The sequence below is a fragment of the Semicossyphus pulcher genome, unplaced genomic scaffold, assembly GCF_022749685.1.
Source record: "Semicossyphus pulcher isolate SPU_LCO1_2020_fin unplaced genomic scaffold, fSemPul1.0.p SCAF_8, whole genome shotgun sequence".
NCBI classification, from domain to species: domain Eukaryota; kingdom Metazoa; phylum Chordata; class Actinopteri; order Labriformes; family Labridae; genus Semicossyphus; species Semicossyphus pulcher.
The window spans coordinates 23,211,935-23,229,601 of NW_027211759.1; the positions used below are offsets into that span (position 1 = coordinate 23,211,935).

The 17,667-nt window shown below is 39.9% G+C and overlaps 1 protein-coding gene across 2 annotated transcripts; it reads right to left on the reverse strand.

Moving 5' to 3' along the window:
• Nucleotides 1–1,105: 1,105 nt before the first annotated feature.
• LOC138613387 (aminopeptidase N-like) lies at nucleotides 1,106–16,632 on the reverse strand. Of its 2 annotated transcripts, none has more exons than XM_069687052.1 (21): nucleotides 16,329–16,632; nucleotides 14,398–14,701; nucleotides 12,846–12,988; nucleotides 12,526–12,662; nucleotides 11,991–12,117; nucleotides 10,548–10,702; nucleotides 9,940–10,053; nucleotides 9,689–9,832; nucleotides 9,522–9,587; nucleotides 8,100–8,165; nucleotides 7,825–7,997; nucleotides 7,625–7,701; nucleotides 7,093–7,214; nucleotides 6,924–6,979; nucleotides 5,489–5,636; nucleotides 5,316–5,407; nucleotides 4,041–4,148; nucleotides 3,784–3,951; nucleotides 3,541–3,681; nucleotides 2,311–2,392; nucleotides 1,106–1,261 (listed from the first exon to the last, which is right to left on the reverse strand). In XM_069687052.1, the coding sequence occupies exons 1-21, from the start codon at nucleotides 16,630–16,632 to the stop codon at nucleotides 1,106–1,108; spliced, it is 2,883 nt and encodes a 960-aa protein (XP_069543153.1). The 2 variants fall into 2 exon arrangements, with proteins under 2 accessions (XP_069543153.1, XP_069543152.1); XM_069687051.1 differs by having other exon boundaries at nucleotides 7,093–7,226.
• Nucleotides 16,633–17,667: the final 1,035 nt, after the last annotated feature.

The following is a 17,667-nucleotide window of genomic DNA, read 5'->3' on the forward strand; positions in this document are numbered from 1 at the left end:
CAAAACACACACTACCAAAAAAAAACAGCAAACATCCCGCACATCAGTGTGTTTAACAGCAGAACAGCCTCTTGTATTGGTCTGAAGCAGACACTCACAGATATGAAAAGTTTAATGACTGCAGTCTTCCATCTTTTTATGCAGGCTATGGGAAATACTGTGAAGTGGAACCAGAGTTGAGATATTTTTGACAGTTCTTAGTATTTTTTTTTTCAGGATTAACAAGGGAAATATGATCAGTTAGTGTACTGTAACATCATGACTGGATACTTAATATAACAAAAAAAAAAACATCCATTTATACAAACCAAGCACAACAGTGAATTTGAAACCAATGTGTTTATTTTCTTCTCAGAATAGTGTAAAGTGGAGCATTTGTTTAAGGTGTACTGTCAAATGTACAGACATAATGTTTAGACATGTGTGCCATATTTACATTATATCCAGTTTATAACTTTTTACATTAGCCTTAGCTGTAAAGCATTGTAAGCATAATTAATGGCCACAGCTCAACACCTTTACAGGTATCTCCTTCTTTTGTCCAATCAAAGGTGGAAACAGAATGAAACCATTGGTTCAGGCTGATGCTCATAACAGACAGCTTTCATAACCACACATTGCAGAATCTTAACAATAAATAAAGGAAAATATTCAAAAACAAGGCAATTTTATAAATTATTTTTAACTGGCAAAGGAAGAATGTTTTTAAGTTTAGGTGATCAATATTTAATGCATCCTTTATTCTAATGTTTTCTCAGCCGATAGTAATGGAAGGCCAAAACGGATGTGTGTTAATAATGTCTGTTTTAGAAGAAAACACCCAAGACAGGGTTTTAAACAAATATTATTCTTAACTCTTTTCTGTAAATCATGACATTATAATTTGTAGTGGGGAAAAACACTGTAAAATCACACTGTAAATCTCTATAATTCATCTCACTCAGTTACAAAAAAGCTTCTTCTCAGTAGCATACGAACTACCCCCTGAGATGGTTCAGTGGCAGTAGTGTGAAACCTCCTCTTCCCTCTAACAGGATTTATTTAGATAAAAAAAGATCATTTTTAAACTACATGATGTACATTCAGAACTGTATACATGGCATCATTAGGGTCTTATTTGAGTCGTGAACCAGTTCAAAACGTTCTGCTTGTTCTCTTCGATCCACTTCATGTTGGCGATGGTTCTCTCAATGGACTGATCCACCGCCAGGGTCCCAGAGCCGAATCCAGTGTCTGCATTGTCTGCCTTGAACTGCCTCAGCTGTAGCAAAGAACAAATGAAACATAAAGTGAGTGTGTTGTTTGGGTTTGAGATGCAGGAGTTTGAAGTTAGGCAAAAACAAATACCAACACAGAGATGTAACTTTAATATATTTTGCTACGACCCCATCCATAGTGGAGCATAGGTTAGCCTTTGTCTCAGTACTGCGGCCAGCTTCTCCAAACAGGGGCTGTAGTTTATACACTGACTGTTGGTAAGTTCCACATACAAACCCACTTTGCACTATTCCTTAAACTACTGCTTTTTTTGGCTTTGGAAAGAACTCTTTAATCTCCATAAAGGCAGAGTATTTGAGTAAGATACAAGTACCTCTTTCCCACCGAAATTAGCGCATTGACGCGGGTTTTTCAGACCCGGGAAGACCTGCTAATAAATGCTGTTGTCTCTTTTCCCATTGCCAGTGGAGTATACTCCTTTCGGTCTCTTTTCTGCTGCATCACCCGGATTACCCAGATCCACTGCAGAGTCATTTGACATAGGTCTGAATGCACATTGTAACTTTCCCACTAATCACAAAAACGCCAGGTGTTATCGGGTGTTAGCAGGTTTTTTGACCAGTGGGGAAGGGGCTAAAGATAGGCAGACCCTATTTGGGGGAAGGATTTTAGAGACCAGTTACTTTGTCTTTCATTGACTTGAAACCATAGGAGATTCAGTAGAAGTGGTCACTATATGACGTCACCATTGGCTATGCATCTATCCTCATGTCAGGTGTCAATGGTAGCGACTCGCCAATGACAGGCAAGCACATCCTATAAAGAGCAGAACCTGCTTTATCGTGTCTTATACTTCTAATGGAACATTTTGCAAAATAAAAATCCCACTGTTTTGAAGAAAACTTCATAGTAACGATTGAGAGCGTATACTCAACTTGGTCACACCTTCTGTTACCTACATCCTAGCATTTAATTAACCGAAGGCAAATCATGATCTGGAATGACACTCGAACTTTAAATCATGGATAAAATTGGGTCATAATAAAGAAACTTGTAACACATTGGGGACAAAAAAGATTGAGAATAACTCACCTGTTGAAGCTCGTACTCAGTTGAAAAGCGCTCGGTGACTCCGTTGATGAGGTTGGAGAAAGAGAACGATCCGCCACCGTACCTGTAAGTAAAGACCAGATAATCAGGATATGTAAATGGGATCACACACACATTCATAATCTGTTCAACAAATCATTCGCGCACATTCACTCCATGCTGGGAGCAATTTGGGATTCATTATCTTGCCTAAGGTCTGGGGATCAAACCAAGACCCACTCTATCTCTGAGCCACAGCCCCATCCCATATGTATGCATGAAAACTCTCGTGAGGGATCAGTCATGATCAGCTGTGACTCAGTGGTAGAGTCGGTCAACTTTCACTCAGAAGGTTGGTGGTTCGATCCCCAGCTCCCTCAGGCTACATGTCGAAGTGTCCTTGGGCAAGACACTGAACCCATTGTTGTGATGTTGTCAAGAATGTGATTGACAGTTGGGCAATGTGATTGACATTTGGGCACTTCATCAGTGTGTGAATGTGTGTGTGAATGGGTGAATGTGACATGTAGTGTAAAAGCAGTTTTGAGTGGTCGCAAAACTAGAAAAGCAGTCCATTTACCATGAAAAATATATTTACTATATTGGGCCTGTAGTAACCAAACACGAGTGTCTGCAGAAATATATTCTGATCAAGGCAGATAAATATTGATTACAAAATCCAACTCACCCTTTCTGACTAGACTTTATCATCACAGATCGTCATAATAAATGCTTTATTTACTCGTCTCTCCTGATTGAACTGCTGATACACTCCGCGGTCATGGTACAATGCTCAGCGTGTGTGTCATGCTCTGTCTGTCAAGGGTTATGAGATGTCAAGACCAAAGGTCATCTGAGGCAGAGTGTGAATTACCCTGCAACGCTTGGTCAATAAAAGCTGTCACTGATAAAAGACTTGACTGTAAAACTGCCAATCTGCCATTATGTGATCATGTTGCTATGGGGCTTTTATGATGTGACTGCGCTCAGTTAAGCATGTGAAAATCACAGGTCACAGAGATGTCTTACGTAAAGCACAGCACATATCTGCATTTATGATCCTTTGCTCGGAACTATAAAGCCCATTTCGACATGAATTAACATGTTGTGGAGACATTTTGTTGCAAAGCCACCTTTGTTTACTTAACATTGAGAAATAGACCCTGACCCTTTTCCCCATGTTTTATGGGAATGTAGTGATTTTAGCACCAAAACCTGTTGTGTTGTACTCACTGAGTGAAAATGTATGTCCACCGAGCCCTGACGAAGTCCCAGGCCAGAGACTGACCAACCACATTGTTGGCAATGTAGACAATGGTGGAAGTGGCATCCTGCTTTCTGACCATGTTTGGATCCAGAGTGTACTCCAGATACCTGAAAGGTAACAAGCAGAACAGCAGGGGGAGTGTATGAGTGTGTACTGCTCAGTAGTTGTCAGTTATCGATGTAGTACACTGAGTCACAGTATTAACTGACCTGTTGAGCAGCCAGGGCTGCTTGGTGCAGGCCAGAGCATAGCGGAGTTTATCAGCTTCAATAGCAATGCTGGCGTTCTTAAACTGTTCCCAAGCAAACTCCCACTCTGTAACGTCACCTGCTGCAATTGCATTGCAGTACACAGTGGACCGCAGGTTGGGGTGGATCCTAAAACATGAAGACATCTTTAGAGTTCAGAAAATAATGATGATTGACAGGTGGTGGCAATTTAACATTGGGGTGATGTATACACTCACGGGTTGGTCTTAGTTTCCATCCACTGGGTGAACCACGTCTTGGCAAGCATTTGGCATTCCTCATAGCCGGACCTGCAGGCCAGGCTGATCGCATTCACCTGATTATACCTGGAGAAAAGAGGAACAGGAAGGAGAAGGCGTATTACAAGGAGCCCAACAGGAATATACAGGATTCTGTGCTTGACTGGAACGAACAGTCACCTTGTGCAGCGAACAACAGCTATTGTTGCCCAACAGCTAAACTGCCTTAAGAAAACAAGTTACACTGTGGTTGCTGCTGGCCTTCTTACAAGATCCAGCCCATTCTTACGCTAAACCTGTCAAATACGGCAAAATGTGACGCTCATATGAGTACCCATTTCTTGCTGCTGTCCTGTAGCTTTTTGTTTGATGTGACAATAATATGAAGAGCACGAAAGTCCACTTGGAGTTGTGGCCGGAGGCAATGAATTTGTCAAATTTACGAATGACTTTCATCCAGGTTATTGGGTTCGATTCCCAAGTGAAACCACCACGTTATGTACGTACCAAGGTAATTATTCTTCTTATATCTTTTTCTTAACCTTTCCAAGATGTTTTGGTGCCCAAACATAGTTAACTGCCATGTGTTAACCACCTATTTGCAATAGTTGCACATCCACTACTACTACAATGCTAAATGTTTCTCTGCCATCTCTACTTTGAAAAGTCTTATCTAAAGCTACTTATGTTTCATCGCTAACTAAATAGTTTTGATCTGAAAGCCTAACCAGAAATTACATATTCATTACTGCTGTGCTGCCCCTGAGCTCTGTGCAAGCAAGCCCGATGATGGTACCTAGATCGTCCTATTTTGAAGCCTAGGGCCACTGACCAGGATGCTGTACTTAATGAGTTAGTAGTGAGAAAGAATTGCATGTGGAAAATTTAAATTAAATTAAATTAGATTTAACTTTAATGACAAAGACTGGGTTGATTTCATATTACACTCTAATGAGGGCTATGATACCCAAAAGCTAATATCCAGAAGGTGCAATTTATCATTTTTAAACTTCTCCAAAGAAATGGGTACTAGAATATATTACTCAGAATGTAGTTTAGGTTTTATTCAGGTTTTCTTTGCTGGTACGCTTACATTTATCTCACACAAAAATGTAACCAACATGCCGTTTTACTGCTCACTGGCTCATATGGAGATAAACTGTATATAAAGAACGCTGTTCTTTTAGCAGTTATTGCCTCTCTTAAAAAGTTTAATCTCTAGAACAGTAGACACCATCATTTCTCTTTACTCACTGGTCCATGTGTCCAGCAGGTATATTCACCCAGTTGTCAGTTACGGTCTTGTAGTGGTTATACAGAGGGATGACCTGTTTCCTCAGATATTCCTGAGAACAACAAAGACAAGGTTCAGGAAATGTGACAATGCCAAGAAGATTCAAATTATACAAACATGTATGTCACCACACCTGCATGACACCGTAAACCTCGCTGCGGTCAAACATGAGGTAGAAGAAGTCCAGGTTGTCTATGGCCGACTTCCATGGCATATATTCTCTCTCTTTGCTCAGGTACGTGGTGGTTCTGAGGGCAGTCTCTGTAGGAATGATCTTTGCCCTTTGGAGTTACAAGATTATGTAGATTAATGGGATATCCTAAATTTCTACATCCTGACCAATATTTCTTAATAGTCTATGTGGCAATATATGAAGTTTTGAGTCAAAACACCTGGCAGCATCTATATCATTCCAGCAGTGCTGTGTAACAGTAATAAACCATTTTAACCCTGTAAATGAATGTAACTAAGAGGATGTGGCTGCCTGGACCATCTTTAATAAAGTCTTTGTACTTTGTTGAAAGTAACAAACTAGTTCAAACAGGTTAAAACTGTTTGTTCTACACCAGTAATCCTGGGACCCAGTTGTTCAAAACATCTAATCTGGATCAGAATTGTCCTGATTTTGTAATCACTTTTTTTGCTATCCAAGAATAACTAATCTATCTTACTTTTGTCCTGGTTTTTCAAAGTAAAACTGGATTGGATCAGATACAGACTTTTCAAGGTTACCAAATCCAAATTTGGCTATGGTAAAAACTAAAAATGAAGGTTTGTCAGGTCTGTCCTCAAGAGGAGAAGAAAACTACTTTTAAATCAGATGACGCTGATCGGAGCCGAGATGTCTTACAGCAGATTATGTTCCGCCTGCTCTGCTGTCCGCATGGACTGTTTTTCCTGCATACGTCGCAGCCTGCTGATATGTGATTGGTCAATATTACTCAGACTACAAGCGTAGTAAAAACAGAAACCAGAACACTTGTCGTCCCTAAAATCCACATCCCTGCCAACGGATTACATTTTTATGTTTTATGTATGTACCAGAGCTCAAAATTGGACTTCAAACTGCATACTTTGTCCACAGGGGGCGCAAATTCACACCAAATGAAAGTTAAAAAAATCCTTTAAATTGTTACAACCCTAAAGTGTAATTAATCTACTGTCACTGTTGCGATACAGCTTTTTAAGTGCAAAATATTAAACAAATGTCAACAGTATAAACTACATTGTAAGAATGTTGTATTGTTTGACCAATTTAAAAGTTTTGCAACATTTCGATTCTGAACTCGAGCCTGAATCCACCCCTCGGCTAGGATCGAGATAATCCAGATTCTTTGTGATAAAAGTTATCCAAATCCTACTCAAACGTTTTGAAACAACAAACGCTGGATTACTCGCTCTAATCGGATTTCAGAATCCTTTATTTCTTTCAAACAACCCATTCTCAAGTTTTCATCCAATCCGACAGTTGAAATCCCATCAGATTACCTTTGAACAACTGGGCCTAGATTATCATTCTCTTTACTTCTATCAGCATCTATAAATGAAACTGTTTTAGTGGGACTTACCTGGCCAAGTTGAAGGCATCATCAATCAACTGAGCTCTGTTGATCACTCGAATATCCTTAAAAAACAAGCACAATATCCCTGTTACTCTGACTGAAACAACTCGGTTGAAGAAAGCAGAGGTCACACAGATTTGGTTATATCACCATGCGTCGGACAGCTGTGTCTTACCCCAAGTTTGCTGTTCAATACAGCTATGAGTTTGTTCCAGTTATTCGTGTCATAGTTGACTCTGTAGTAACCCACCACATCAAGGTTAGCAATCACCCAGGCAGCTCCTGTTGTTTTCATGGCTTCAAAATTGGCTACAGAGAAATGGAGATCACACTTCTGCGTTATTGTTGTACACAAGACCAAGAATATGTGAGAAAGTAAATGAAGTTTATTGTTAAGACTATGTCAATCTTTGCTTATTCTTTTTATTCTATTTAAAATGTTTTATTGTTTGACCGAATATATTCAAATGCCTAAAATATACTAGCAATTTTCTGGTAGGGAGTAGTACTGTTGTCTCAAAGTAGTTGTTACACCAACACAAATACCTCTTTAGATGTGTGTTGATGTGCCTTTCGACCATCAACAAAGGCTGCAGCAACATTACACTGACAAAAACATCTTATCTCCATTCCCTTAACCTTCAGGCTAAAATAATTTCATTTATCAGCTCAAAACCTGGATGTTATTATTTGTCTGTATATCTTACTATATTTAGAAGTCAGCCATTGTGGAACCTGGACAGTTCCAGTCTTCATCCACTTGATTGGAATGATCCATTCATAGCTGTAGGATAAATGAAATGCTGTAGTTGAAATGATAAATAGCAGCAGTAGCATTAGGGCAAAAAAAAAAAAGAATTCATTGGAGTGGGGGAAGGGAAGAATGAAAGAAATGTAGTGCTCATACTAGTAGATTGATGGAGTGGTGACATTAGAATCTGGATCCAAGAGAAAGTGCTTCTGGCTTACAGTACCAGTGCTGGTATCTATGGTAACCACAGGAAAGCCCATCTGCAGCACCCAGGTGTTCATGATTTCGTGGACAGTGTCTGGAAGTGAGGTACTAGTTGCATCAACAGCCTGTGGAAAAAGACAAATGAAAAAATATTATGTAACAGTTGGCTCTTGATTAAACCTTTATCTAAATGCTCACATCTAAAGACGCTAAAGAAAAGAACATGCCATTTGCAGATGGTCCCATAGATCTGTGTAGACTGCGTTGCTGAATGCAAATTTAGCCAGGTAGGTCTGCAGGTGAAAGAGAAACAAAATACATGTATTAGTTAATTTGCTTTGGATGTGTTTCAGGAAAATGTTATGGTGAACCAGGACTTCGCTTAAAAAAAATTAAAACGTAAATGATATGTGAGCAAGTTCATACTGCCCACCCCACCCAATGCCTCTAAGTTTTTTTAAAGGATTAATTTTGGGAAGTTGAGTCAACCTTAAACTCCTTAAGAACCAGTATATATCTTTTCAATTGACACAGGGTTCTTAAACTGTCTGTCCCCTGCTGACTCTGTCACTGTTACAAGTTATCATATAAAATGAAATCACATTAAATTGCAATCCAGTCAACTCAATAAATGCTCCAACAACAATGAGCCGAGCATTGGGATTAATGGTCTCTGAGCATCAAGTCTTTTCCTGGTCATGCAGAGACCTCCTCCTTTTCCTGGAGGTGTGTTCTCTCAGATCATTATAATGAAAAAAGAGTCACATGGTTGTATAAGGTTGTCAGTCCCACCAGGATATACCCAAACTTTGGTGTAACAAAGTATATTACAGCTCCCATTAACCTGCAGGTACTATGATCCGCTATTCCAGGATTTAGTCAAGCCCCATCTAAACAAACGGACATAATAGCTCCCAATACACAGCTGGTAACAGTTGCAGATAAAGAAGCCACCCTGATTACCATCTGAAGGCTGCAGGCTTGCAAGATGCTTGGAAGAGAGTCACACCAAGTGTACTTTGTTATATAGTTAGGGACACTCCTGATAAGCTGCTGTTAACTGATGCGGGTACTGATGTGCGGTATCCCAAGATTCAACCGAGTCCCAATGTAACAAGGACATCATAGCTCTCGATATGCTGCATGGAACCAATGTAGATCCAGTATGCTGATATTTAGCTAGGCCGTAGTGAAACACTAGACATCAAAGTTCCCGATACTATTTGGGCAAGGAGGCTGTCCCTTCCACCATCTAACACCTGTAGACTATGTCAATGCTTTATAGAGAAGATCCATGGGGCCCGAACCACAACCTATTCTTAATCTCTTCAAGTCTATCCTGGTGTTTTTTCAATGCAGAGATGGTCTTGCTTGTATTTATGGTCAAGATTGTCGTGGTTATATATCTCCTACTTTTTCAGTGATGTTTACCTTGATATTTACTTTAGAAAACCACAACCTTAGCAGAATGAGCAGGTAGAGAAGTTACACAGCGGTATGCCTCTAATCACGTATTCATTGTGTAATATTATTTTTAGAAGTTCAACCAATATTTGCAAAGAAAAAAGTAGCTGGAAACATGGAAATGGACTGATTGCAGTGCTGGTTGACATAAAGGTAAATATGTAAAGTCTCTCTAAAGTCCTTACCTGGAGTCCCATTGTGAAGACTTCCTCTGTTAGGAAATCGGACAACATCCTTAGAACAGATGCTCCCTGAGAATGCGCAAACAAATTGTATAAGTTGATACTGTGGGATACTGGAGATGAATCTTAGGACTATAGATGGGAAAAGGGTTTAAGCCTAGTCAGGTTACCTTGCTGTATGAGATGGCATCAAACAGCTCACTAATCTGTTCTGGTTTCTGGATGTCTTCTTCTCTCGAGGACAGAGGATGAGAAGATGCCAGGGCATCGACGGCAAACACCCTGTGGACGTCACCGAGCACGATGAGGTCTTTCTATTATATACAAACAGGAAAGTATGGTTAAAACTCCACTGATCCCTGTCACCATCATCCTTCATTGCAGGAATATTGAGGCCATCAGGTGAAATGGAAATCCTTACCACGTTCCAGTCAGGTTCTGCTTCATGTGCTCCGAGGTACTCAACATAGGATGCAAAGCCTTCATTCAGCCACAAGTCATTCCACCACCGAAGGGTCACCAGATTACCAAACCACTAAAGAGACAGCGCAGAGAAAACGTGTAAATGCTATGCCTGAAAAACTGAAAACAAATTAGACATAAGCAGCCCTTTACAGGTTTGGACATGTGACACATTCAAGACTGGACTTGGACCTTGCTGCTATGAGGCCTGATATACTGAAGATTCAATGTCCTAAAAACATAACATGTGTTATATTGATTTGAGACTTTCAGAGCCAAAAGTATTCAGGACTCAGTTCTTGGTCTATATAGCAAAGATTTAAAAATAAAATCTAACTCAATCAAAGTCATCAGAAGCTTGAAACGTTGCCGTAGACACGTAGTTTGCTTTGAAAGACCTAGAGAATTAGAGAAGATTTGACTTGGACTTGCTCTTTAGGACTTGTTCTCAGGGACTTGACTTGCTCTGTAGCTTGACCTGGAGTAGCCTTCAAGGACTTAAAACTTGACTGATCACCATAAAATAGGTGTCATAAAGCGATACAGTTTGCAATGCTGTAGACTCACCATGTGAGCCAGTTCATGAGCGATAATGGTAGCAATCCTCTCCTTGTTGGAGGTGGATGAGAACTCTTCATCGTAGAGCAGTGCTGTCTCTCTGTAAGTGATCAGACCCCAGTTCTCCATGGCTCCAGCATTAAAGTCTGGTAGAGCGATCTGATCTGCACAAGGACAGAGATAAGGGCAGATAGTTTATTCGTAGTTGCTTACCTGTGGGGTTTCACCAGTGGTAAATATAGGCTGTATATAAGAAGAGGATTAAGCAATTGGGACTTCAGCAATTGATTCGTGGAATGAATTAAAACATTGAGTCTTTGCCATCATGGCTTTTGGGAGTCAAAAATGACAATATTCGGACGACAGGGTGGACTTGGAAAATGATAAGGTATCTGCTAACTTGGTTAGTGCTAGCTTGGTGAGCATGGTGCATCCTTTAGTTATAACCGTAATCTCCAAACCTATCAGCTATCATCTGATGATGATGTGGGTATGTTGGCCAACTTTTCATGACATTGCGTGTAGCCAGCTGTTAACAAAAAGATCATTGGGGCATGACTTTCTTTTCGGTGTAAAGGTTATGGTTTATAGTCCGACTAGTAACTTGAGAAGCGAGATTTAAGAGCTGCACTAGCATGCAGATGTCTGTTTATAGAGATAATTAAAAGTTCAATCGTGGTCAGATGATAGCTGATGGGTTCCAGGATTGTTTTACAGCCGTTGTGTTAAACGCTGAACAAGACATTTTTCAGCTGTCAATCCCAAGGCCATAAATCATGCCCTGCTTTGTATTCTACTTTACTCTATCGTGGATCATACTTTATGTAACATTGTGCTGTATTAAAGCAGCTTTGGAACAGGCAATTGGGGCTAAATCTTCTCCTCGTATAAAGTCTGTGATGTTGAAACGTGATCTGGAGACAGGTGAAGCGTTTGAGACGGCTGATCGCAAAATGGGAAGGAAATGTCTCTCATGATAGACTTTACATAAATAAAGTTATGGAGTTGTATCTGTTAATAACTGATAGTGTAGGGGATCTTTTCTGAGCCTGTTCTCATAAAAAAACGAGAACTAAAAGATCCAAACATTCATGTGACAATCAGATTAGTACCAATAAACCTTACAAAGAGGATAAAGGATGAGCCGTTATATGGTGTTTAGAATTGCTGACAGAGGTGTTTTATTGGTTTCACTGAGGGGGTCACATGTCATGTTAAAGTTTAACCTGGTAGGTGTATAATATAAAGTTAATACAGATGTGAAACAGAGAAGCAGTTAAGCAACAAAATGGATACATTAAAATAAAAGGGGAACAGTAAAGATAAAGCACTACCTCAGAGAAAATGGTGTCGGCGACTGGTTCGGTAAACCCCGGTTTTGTTCTTTTTTAAATCGCTACCTAGCTTTCTACATAAACTTCTAATGCATGTAAACACAGGAACCAGGCTTACCGGACTTTGGCAGAGGGTATGTGGAGTTATAATACTTTTCAAAGAACTTCATGATGGGTCCAGTTTTGTTCAGGGCATAGGCTCCTTGCCCAGCAGCAATAGCAGGCTTCCGAGCAAAGATACGGATCTAAACCAACATCAAACAAAAGAGTCAATACATCACATAACAGTGTCATCATGAACATTTTTGTTAGCTTGAATATCATTTTCAGAAACCATGGCATCTTTGTAGTTTTCAGTTTATATCACCTTAATTATTTTGTAATGTTAAAGATTTCACGTGACACATAAAATCCCATTATATAATATCTTTCATAGCTTGAGAAGTATCGGCCCAATAAACTAACAAACTGGTTAATGATTGTTTTGGCTCATTTATGTAACATGTAAATATTATAGTTATAAAACCTGCTAGTGTGAATATCAACATGTGTGTGCTGTAATAACTATTACATTGCCTAGGCTACTGGCAATAAACTGCAATAAAATGTACAAAGCAGAGTCTGTTAGCTTTGGGGGTGGTGTACACTCTTACCAAAAGTCCATCGATGGTGCTCTCGATGAAGTCATAGTCACTGACGATGAACGCCAGCAAGTAGGTGGACATTTTCTCAGTTGGCTCAAAAACTGTTTTCTGCAGATTCGGACCTACCTCGGGGGCTGGGCTTGATTCTGTAGAAAAATAAAGTTTTCAGATTCAAGAACACATTTTTAGTGTTTTTTTTTCTGTTTGTAGTACCAATCATGTCACCTTATTACATCCTGATGCCCAGTTGCAGTTAACCCTAAGAATTCTGTTACATTCACTTGTAGAACAAAGAAAGTCACTGACTTCTTTGATTTAGTTCAACTAACCTTTTTCTTCACCATTGGACAGGGCTACCGTTCCAACCGGGTGGATCAGAGTGATGTGGAAAATTGCTTTCATAGCAGGCTCATCAAAACAGGGGAAAGCCTTCCTGGCATCTGTTGGCTGCATCTGAGTCGTAGCAACAACCCTGACAGGAAGCAATAAAATGAAGCTTGATATTGACGACAAGATACTCATTTAGAAATGGAAATGTGTGCTGGTTAAGGACCAGTTAATGCAAGGCATTTAAACCATTTCTTTATCAACAAGTATAGCAACCCAGTCTCACAGTGGTAAAAGAAATTGTCATAGAAATAAAAAACAGAGTTGTAGTTCTACTGTACATGTATTTCATTTTTCCTGTCAGTCAGAACAAAGTCAAACTAATGTATTACATTTTGAAGTATATTTCTTGCAAAATGATCAGCAAGAGCCCATTAAGTGTTGGTAGCACAAATGACATGCACGGCAGTCTCTTCTCTTTAACCCAGATGACCACCCCAAGTTTTGTGTTAAACCAAAGATAAACAAAGTATCATTAAAGTCCCAAACCATGATCTCTTCCTACAGCTAACCAAGTAGTTTTGGTGCCTAAACCCAAAAAACAATGGTCACAGTTTGCTTATGTTTAGGCACCAAACTTACATAATTAGGTTAAAATAAAAGATTGTTTTTTGGTTTCGTTAACATATGGTAAATTAAGAAGACTGCCAAGCCTGTTAAGTCATGTTGTGAAACATTTTTCAGTTTTAGTCATTTAACTTAGACTTTTGGTCTTGCACAGCACTCCAGTCTCCTGGATGCTTTTTTGACCTCTTAAACGCCCGGACTGCCACCCCGGCAGACTTTCGGGCTCTATGTACGACGTCCCCTTCCCAAACATTTTCCACTTAGAGGTACAAAAATAAACTTCCAACTTAGTATCATTACTTTGCAATTCATTCTGTGTAGCAGAAAAAAAGGAAAAATTGGTGTCAATGTACACAATTCTACACATCATAACTGCCTGTGGTGGATCAAGAAGACCCGACCTTGCAGTCAAACAAACTTCAGTAGAGGTGGTGTCAACATTACCACCTGACAAGACGAGAAAATGCGCATATTTTAATTGATTTATTTTATGGTTGGCTCAAGCTTGCAAAAAGACTGAATAGATAAAGTCAGAAAGAAGTGTGATTCTAGAAATTGTCAATGAGGATCCTTTGTGATGTGGACGCAAGAATAATCTAGAAAGTCAGGTGACGTAGTAATAAGAGTGATAAAGTCTGTTTATGCTCGGCTGAGTCGGACTGGTCGAACAAACATGACGCTCATCAAGGGTGCTGGAGATTGAGTCCTGTGTGAGACCACAAGTCAATGTTGAACTTTTTGTCACATGCTTACTCAATGCAACGGGCGTACGGAACTTCATTGATGTAAGAATTATGACCTTTATCCTCGACCAAACCAAGTGTTTTTGATCTCCAGTTATGTTTTGGTGGTTCCAGCCCTTACTTCAACACATTAGTGCCTGCACCCTGTCTGTTTCAAAGTGTATCATACACCAAACACACTTACTTTTTCACTCCATCCTCCATGTATTCGCTCCTGTAGAAGCCTCCCAGGTCATCAGCCAGCTCTCCAGTGAATTTGGTGTAGAGTTTGTACGTGTGGCCCTTCGTCAGTTTACTGTCCAGCTCCAGGACCAGGTACTGCGTCTCAGTTTGGAGCCAGGATTTCTTGATTGAGGGGACTTTAACTGCGCTGGGTGATGATAGCATTGCCGAGTGGCCACTGTAGGATGTGGTGTAGTTCAGCTTATTGGAGTGGATCAGAATCAGGTCGGTCTCCTCAACACAGTTAAACTGCACACTGGTGTCACCTGAAACAGCATAAACTGTGATCAGCTCTGCCCAACACTAACACATTTGCTAAAGTTACTGAGAATTATCCAGTACTTAACAAAGTGAAAACCAAAAAGAGCAAAGTCTGCGAAGCAAGGGCAACGTTGTACTTTGACTGTGAACATTTCCAGACATCCAATATATAAAGAACTGTGTGTTTCAAAACATAATAAGCTAACATTATCATTTGGGTGATTTAAGAACGAACATGCAAGCATTACGTAACTAACATATTTGAGAACCTTACTGTACGTACATTGCGTAACTAATACCTCTATTCACAGGGAAATCAATGCCCTGATTCCTGGATGGAAGTTACAGATACTTCATACTACATCACCTTACTTTAACAGCACACTAAAACAATAAGCTAAAGCAGTGGTTCCCAACCTGGGGTCCAGGCCCCGCCAAAGATCGTTGGGTTTGTTAAGATTAGATTTGCACATGTTAAATAAAATCATTAAAAAAGCACTAACTTGATAATCAAAAGTCATTAAAACATTTTTTTTTTTTATCCTCATTCAAATATAGTCGCTACTTTGTAGGCCACACCTCTGCGAACGACAGGCTGTTTGGTGTTCATTTTTGCAAATAAAGATTTGTAATTAATCGCTTTATTGTTTTGGTGTACGTGTGTGCGTGCTAAGGGCGCTCAGTCTTTCTTTGATATAAGCAGGGGGGGCTCCAAGGAAAAAAGGTTGGGAACCACTGAGCTAAAGGATGCTACAGGGGTACCTACAGCATCATTTGGTCATGGACCAAGCTAAGTTAAAATTTACCATTAAGGTTTTCTTTATGGGTTGAGAAAATGTTCCTACTTCTAAAGCAAAAAACCCAAAAACATTTAACACAAAAAGCTAAGTAAAAAAAGTATACATATATGAGCTTGTGCAACAAATACACTAAAGAAGACTTCAAGTGTGTAATGTCTCAGCTCAAATGAGCACAAAATGTAATGCAGAAAAGGACACCGTGCTGAGATTGGCTGCTCTTTCTAAGATAAGGAATAAACTGTCAAGATTAAGTTGAATTCTTGTAAAATGAACGTAAGCAGAAGCCGGTTTTGTCCTTCATAATATCTGCTGTAAAAGTGGTACAAAACAGCTTGGATCCAATTCCTTTTTAAGTTCGTTGCAGAGTTTAACAGCAAATCTGTACACGCACAGACCGTTACTCAGACAGTTCTCCCTTTTAAAGAGAGTGTAAGCAGACTATGGATTCTGCACAACTCCTTTACTCTCCTAGTTAGGGATTCTTATCTTTTAAATAGTATAAACGCTACATATATAAAATGACACAACCAATAGAAATGCCTTAAATGCTTAATATTAGGCCATATGTCAGTGATAAAGTTGTCAGGAGTGAGATTACACCCTCATCCAAAAGTGGATGAAAGTGGAACATTTCTTGAAGTATGGCTTTTTCTTCTTCATGTCTCGTTTTCTACCAGAATGTGACTTCTAAACTTCTATCAGGCTTTGTTTTTATCTATTTTCCTCTCAAAGGAATGCCTTTAGACTGGATGAGGACAGATTTACAACATAAAAACCAGGCGAATGGATCTACTTATTTTGCAAGAAACACATCTGACACGTTGAACCTTACCAGTAAAGATGTAGAGTCCAGTTGTCTCATCAGGAGTGAGTCGTGGCCACAGGGTGACGTTGTAGTGGTCAGGCATCAGGCTCTTGGGCAGCCGGTACCTGTCCCAAGGTAAATTAGATGGGGGAGTCGTGACCGGGGGTCTGGCTGTCGTGACCGGGGGTTTGACTGTTGTTGTTGGCTTGTCATTTTTAGCCTTTTCCTGAGAGTAAACAACAGACAGAGCAATGATGGTAGCCACGGCCCCTACACCCACGATGACACCCACTATCCCAACAGTTTTACTGATAAAGAAACCTTTCCCCATGTTGTCTGCCTGCGTTGGAGCCCCACTGAGACAGTGCACGCGAGGCTGGGAGGTGAACGTCTATATGTAGCCATGGGTAGCATCTCCCCTCCCATTCATGAACCAGGTGATACATTAACAGCAGGATTGTAAATACCAGCCTCACCTGCGGGGAAAACAAAACTGACTGTTACAATACTTATACAGAGAATCACTGCATTTTTTGATAATAAAAACCTATAGTGTTTTTAAGAAGATTGGCCGTAGATTTTAAATTAACTTATTTAGTCTAATTGCTAAGACATCAAATGAGTAGGCCTGAATCCTGTAGGTTTTGGTTTGATTACATGAGTGATATAAGGGTTTAATAATTTAGAAATGTAAGCAGGAGCTAAGTCAAGAACTTTCTTATAGGTGGTCAAAGAAAAATCCTGAATATCACTGGCAACCAGTGCAGCGTGGCTAAAATGGCGCCTTTTGTACCAGAGGAACAATACACCATGACATCTTTAAAGACCAGCTCCAGTCATATAAAACGCTCTGCTTGAAATATTAAATTATGTCTGATGTTTTTTTTGCAAAATATATTTAATTATCTTGAGAAATCCTCCCAAGGCATGTCTTCCATCTGCATAGTCTCCACCCACTATGCATATGTCAAACTGCCAACTACGTCAAGAAAACAAAACACGTCTCTGCCATCGTTTAGTGGCAACTTGTTGAAACTTGGCTAGCTTGAAATGTAGTCATTAGTAGAAGTAACGTTAACGTTAGTAGTCAGGAGTGAGTTTGCAAAGATTGCGATGATGGTTACAGCTGGCTCACGCTTCGCCGAAGTGGTTGCCATAGGTTGCACATAATATGCATAGCGTCACCCCGTCCATTAACGGGATTGGCTCCTTAGGTTTGTGACGTCTCAAACCTGCAAATCTGAAAACGTGTTGTTCAGCCTGTCCTTGGTACACTGCAGTTTAAAAGTAATCAGGCCCAGCCATGGAGATGACTGCTGATGTTGTCCCTGATATGTCTTGTAGCACATGAAGAACACCACATGGA

Bases quoted from the DNA above. Each gene is read 5' to 3' on its own strand.
- LOC138613387 (XM_069687051.1), bottom strand. From the start codon at position 16,632: ATGGGGAAAGGTTTCTTTATCAGTAAAACTGTTGGGATAGTGGGTGTC. The intron at 4,149-5,315 runs GTGAGTAAAGAG...TCTTTTCTCCAG, and splicing joins CCTGCTGGACACATGGACCA to GTATAATCAGGTGAATGCGA. The intron at 3,682-3,783 runs GTCAGTTAATAC...GTTACCTTTCAG, and splicing joins CAGCCCTGGCTGCTCAACAG to GTATCTGGAGTACACTCTGG.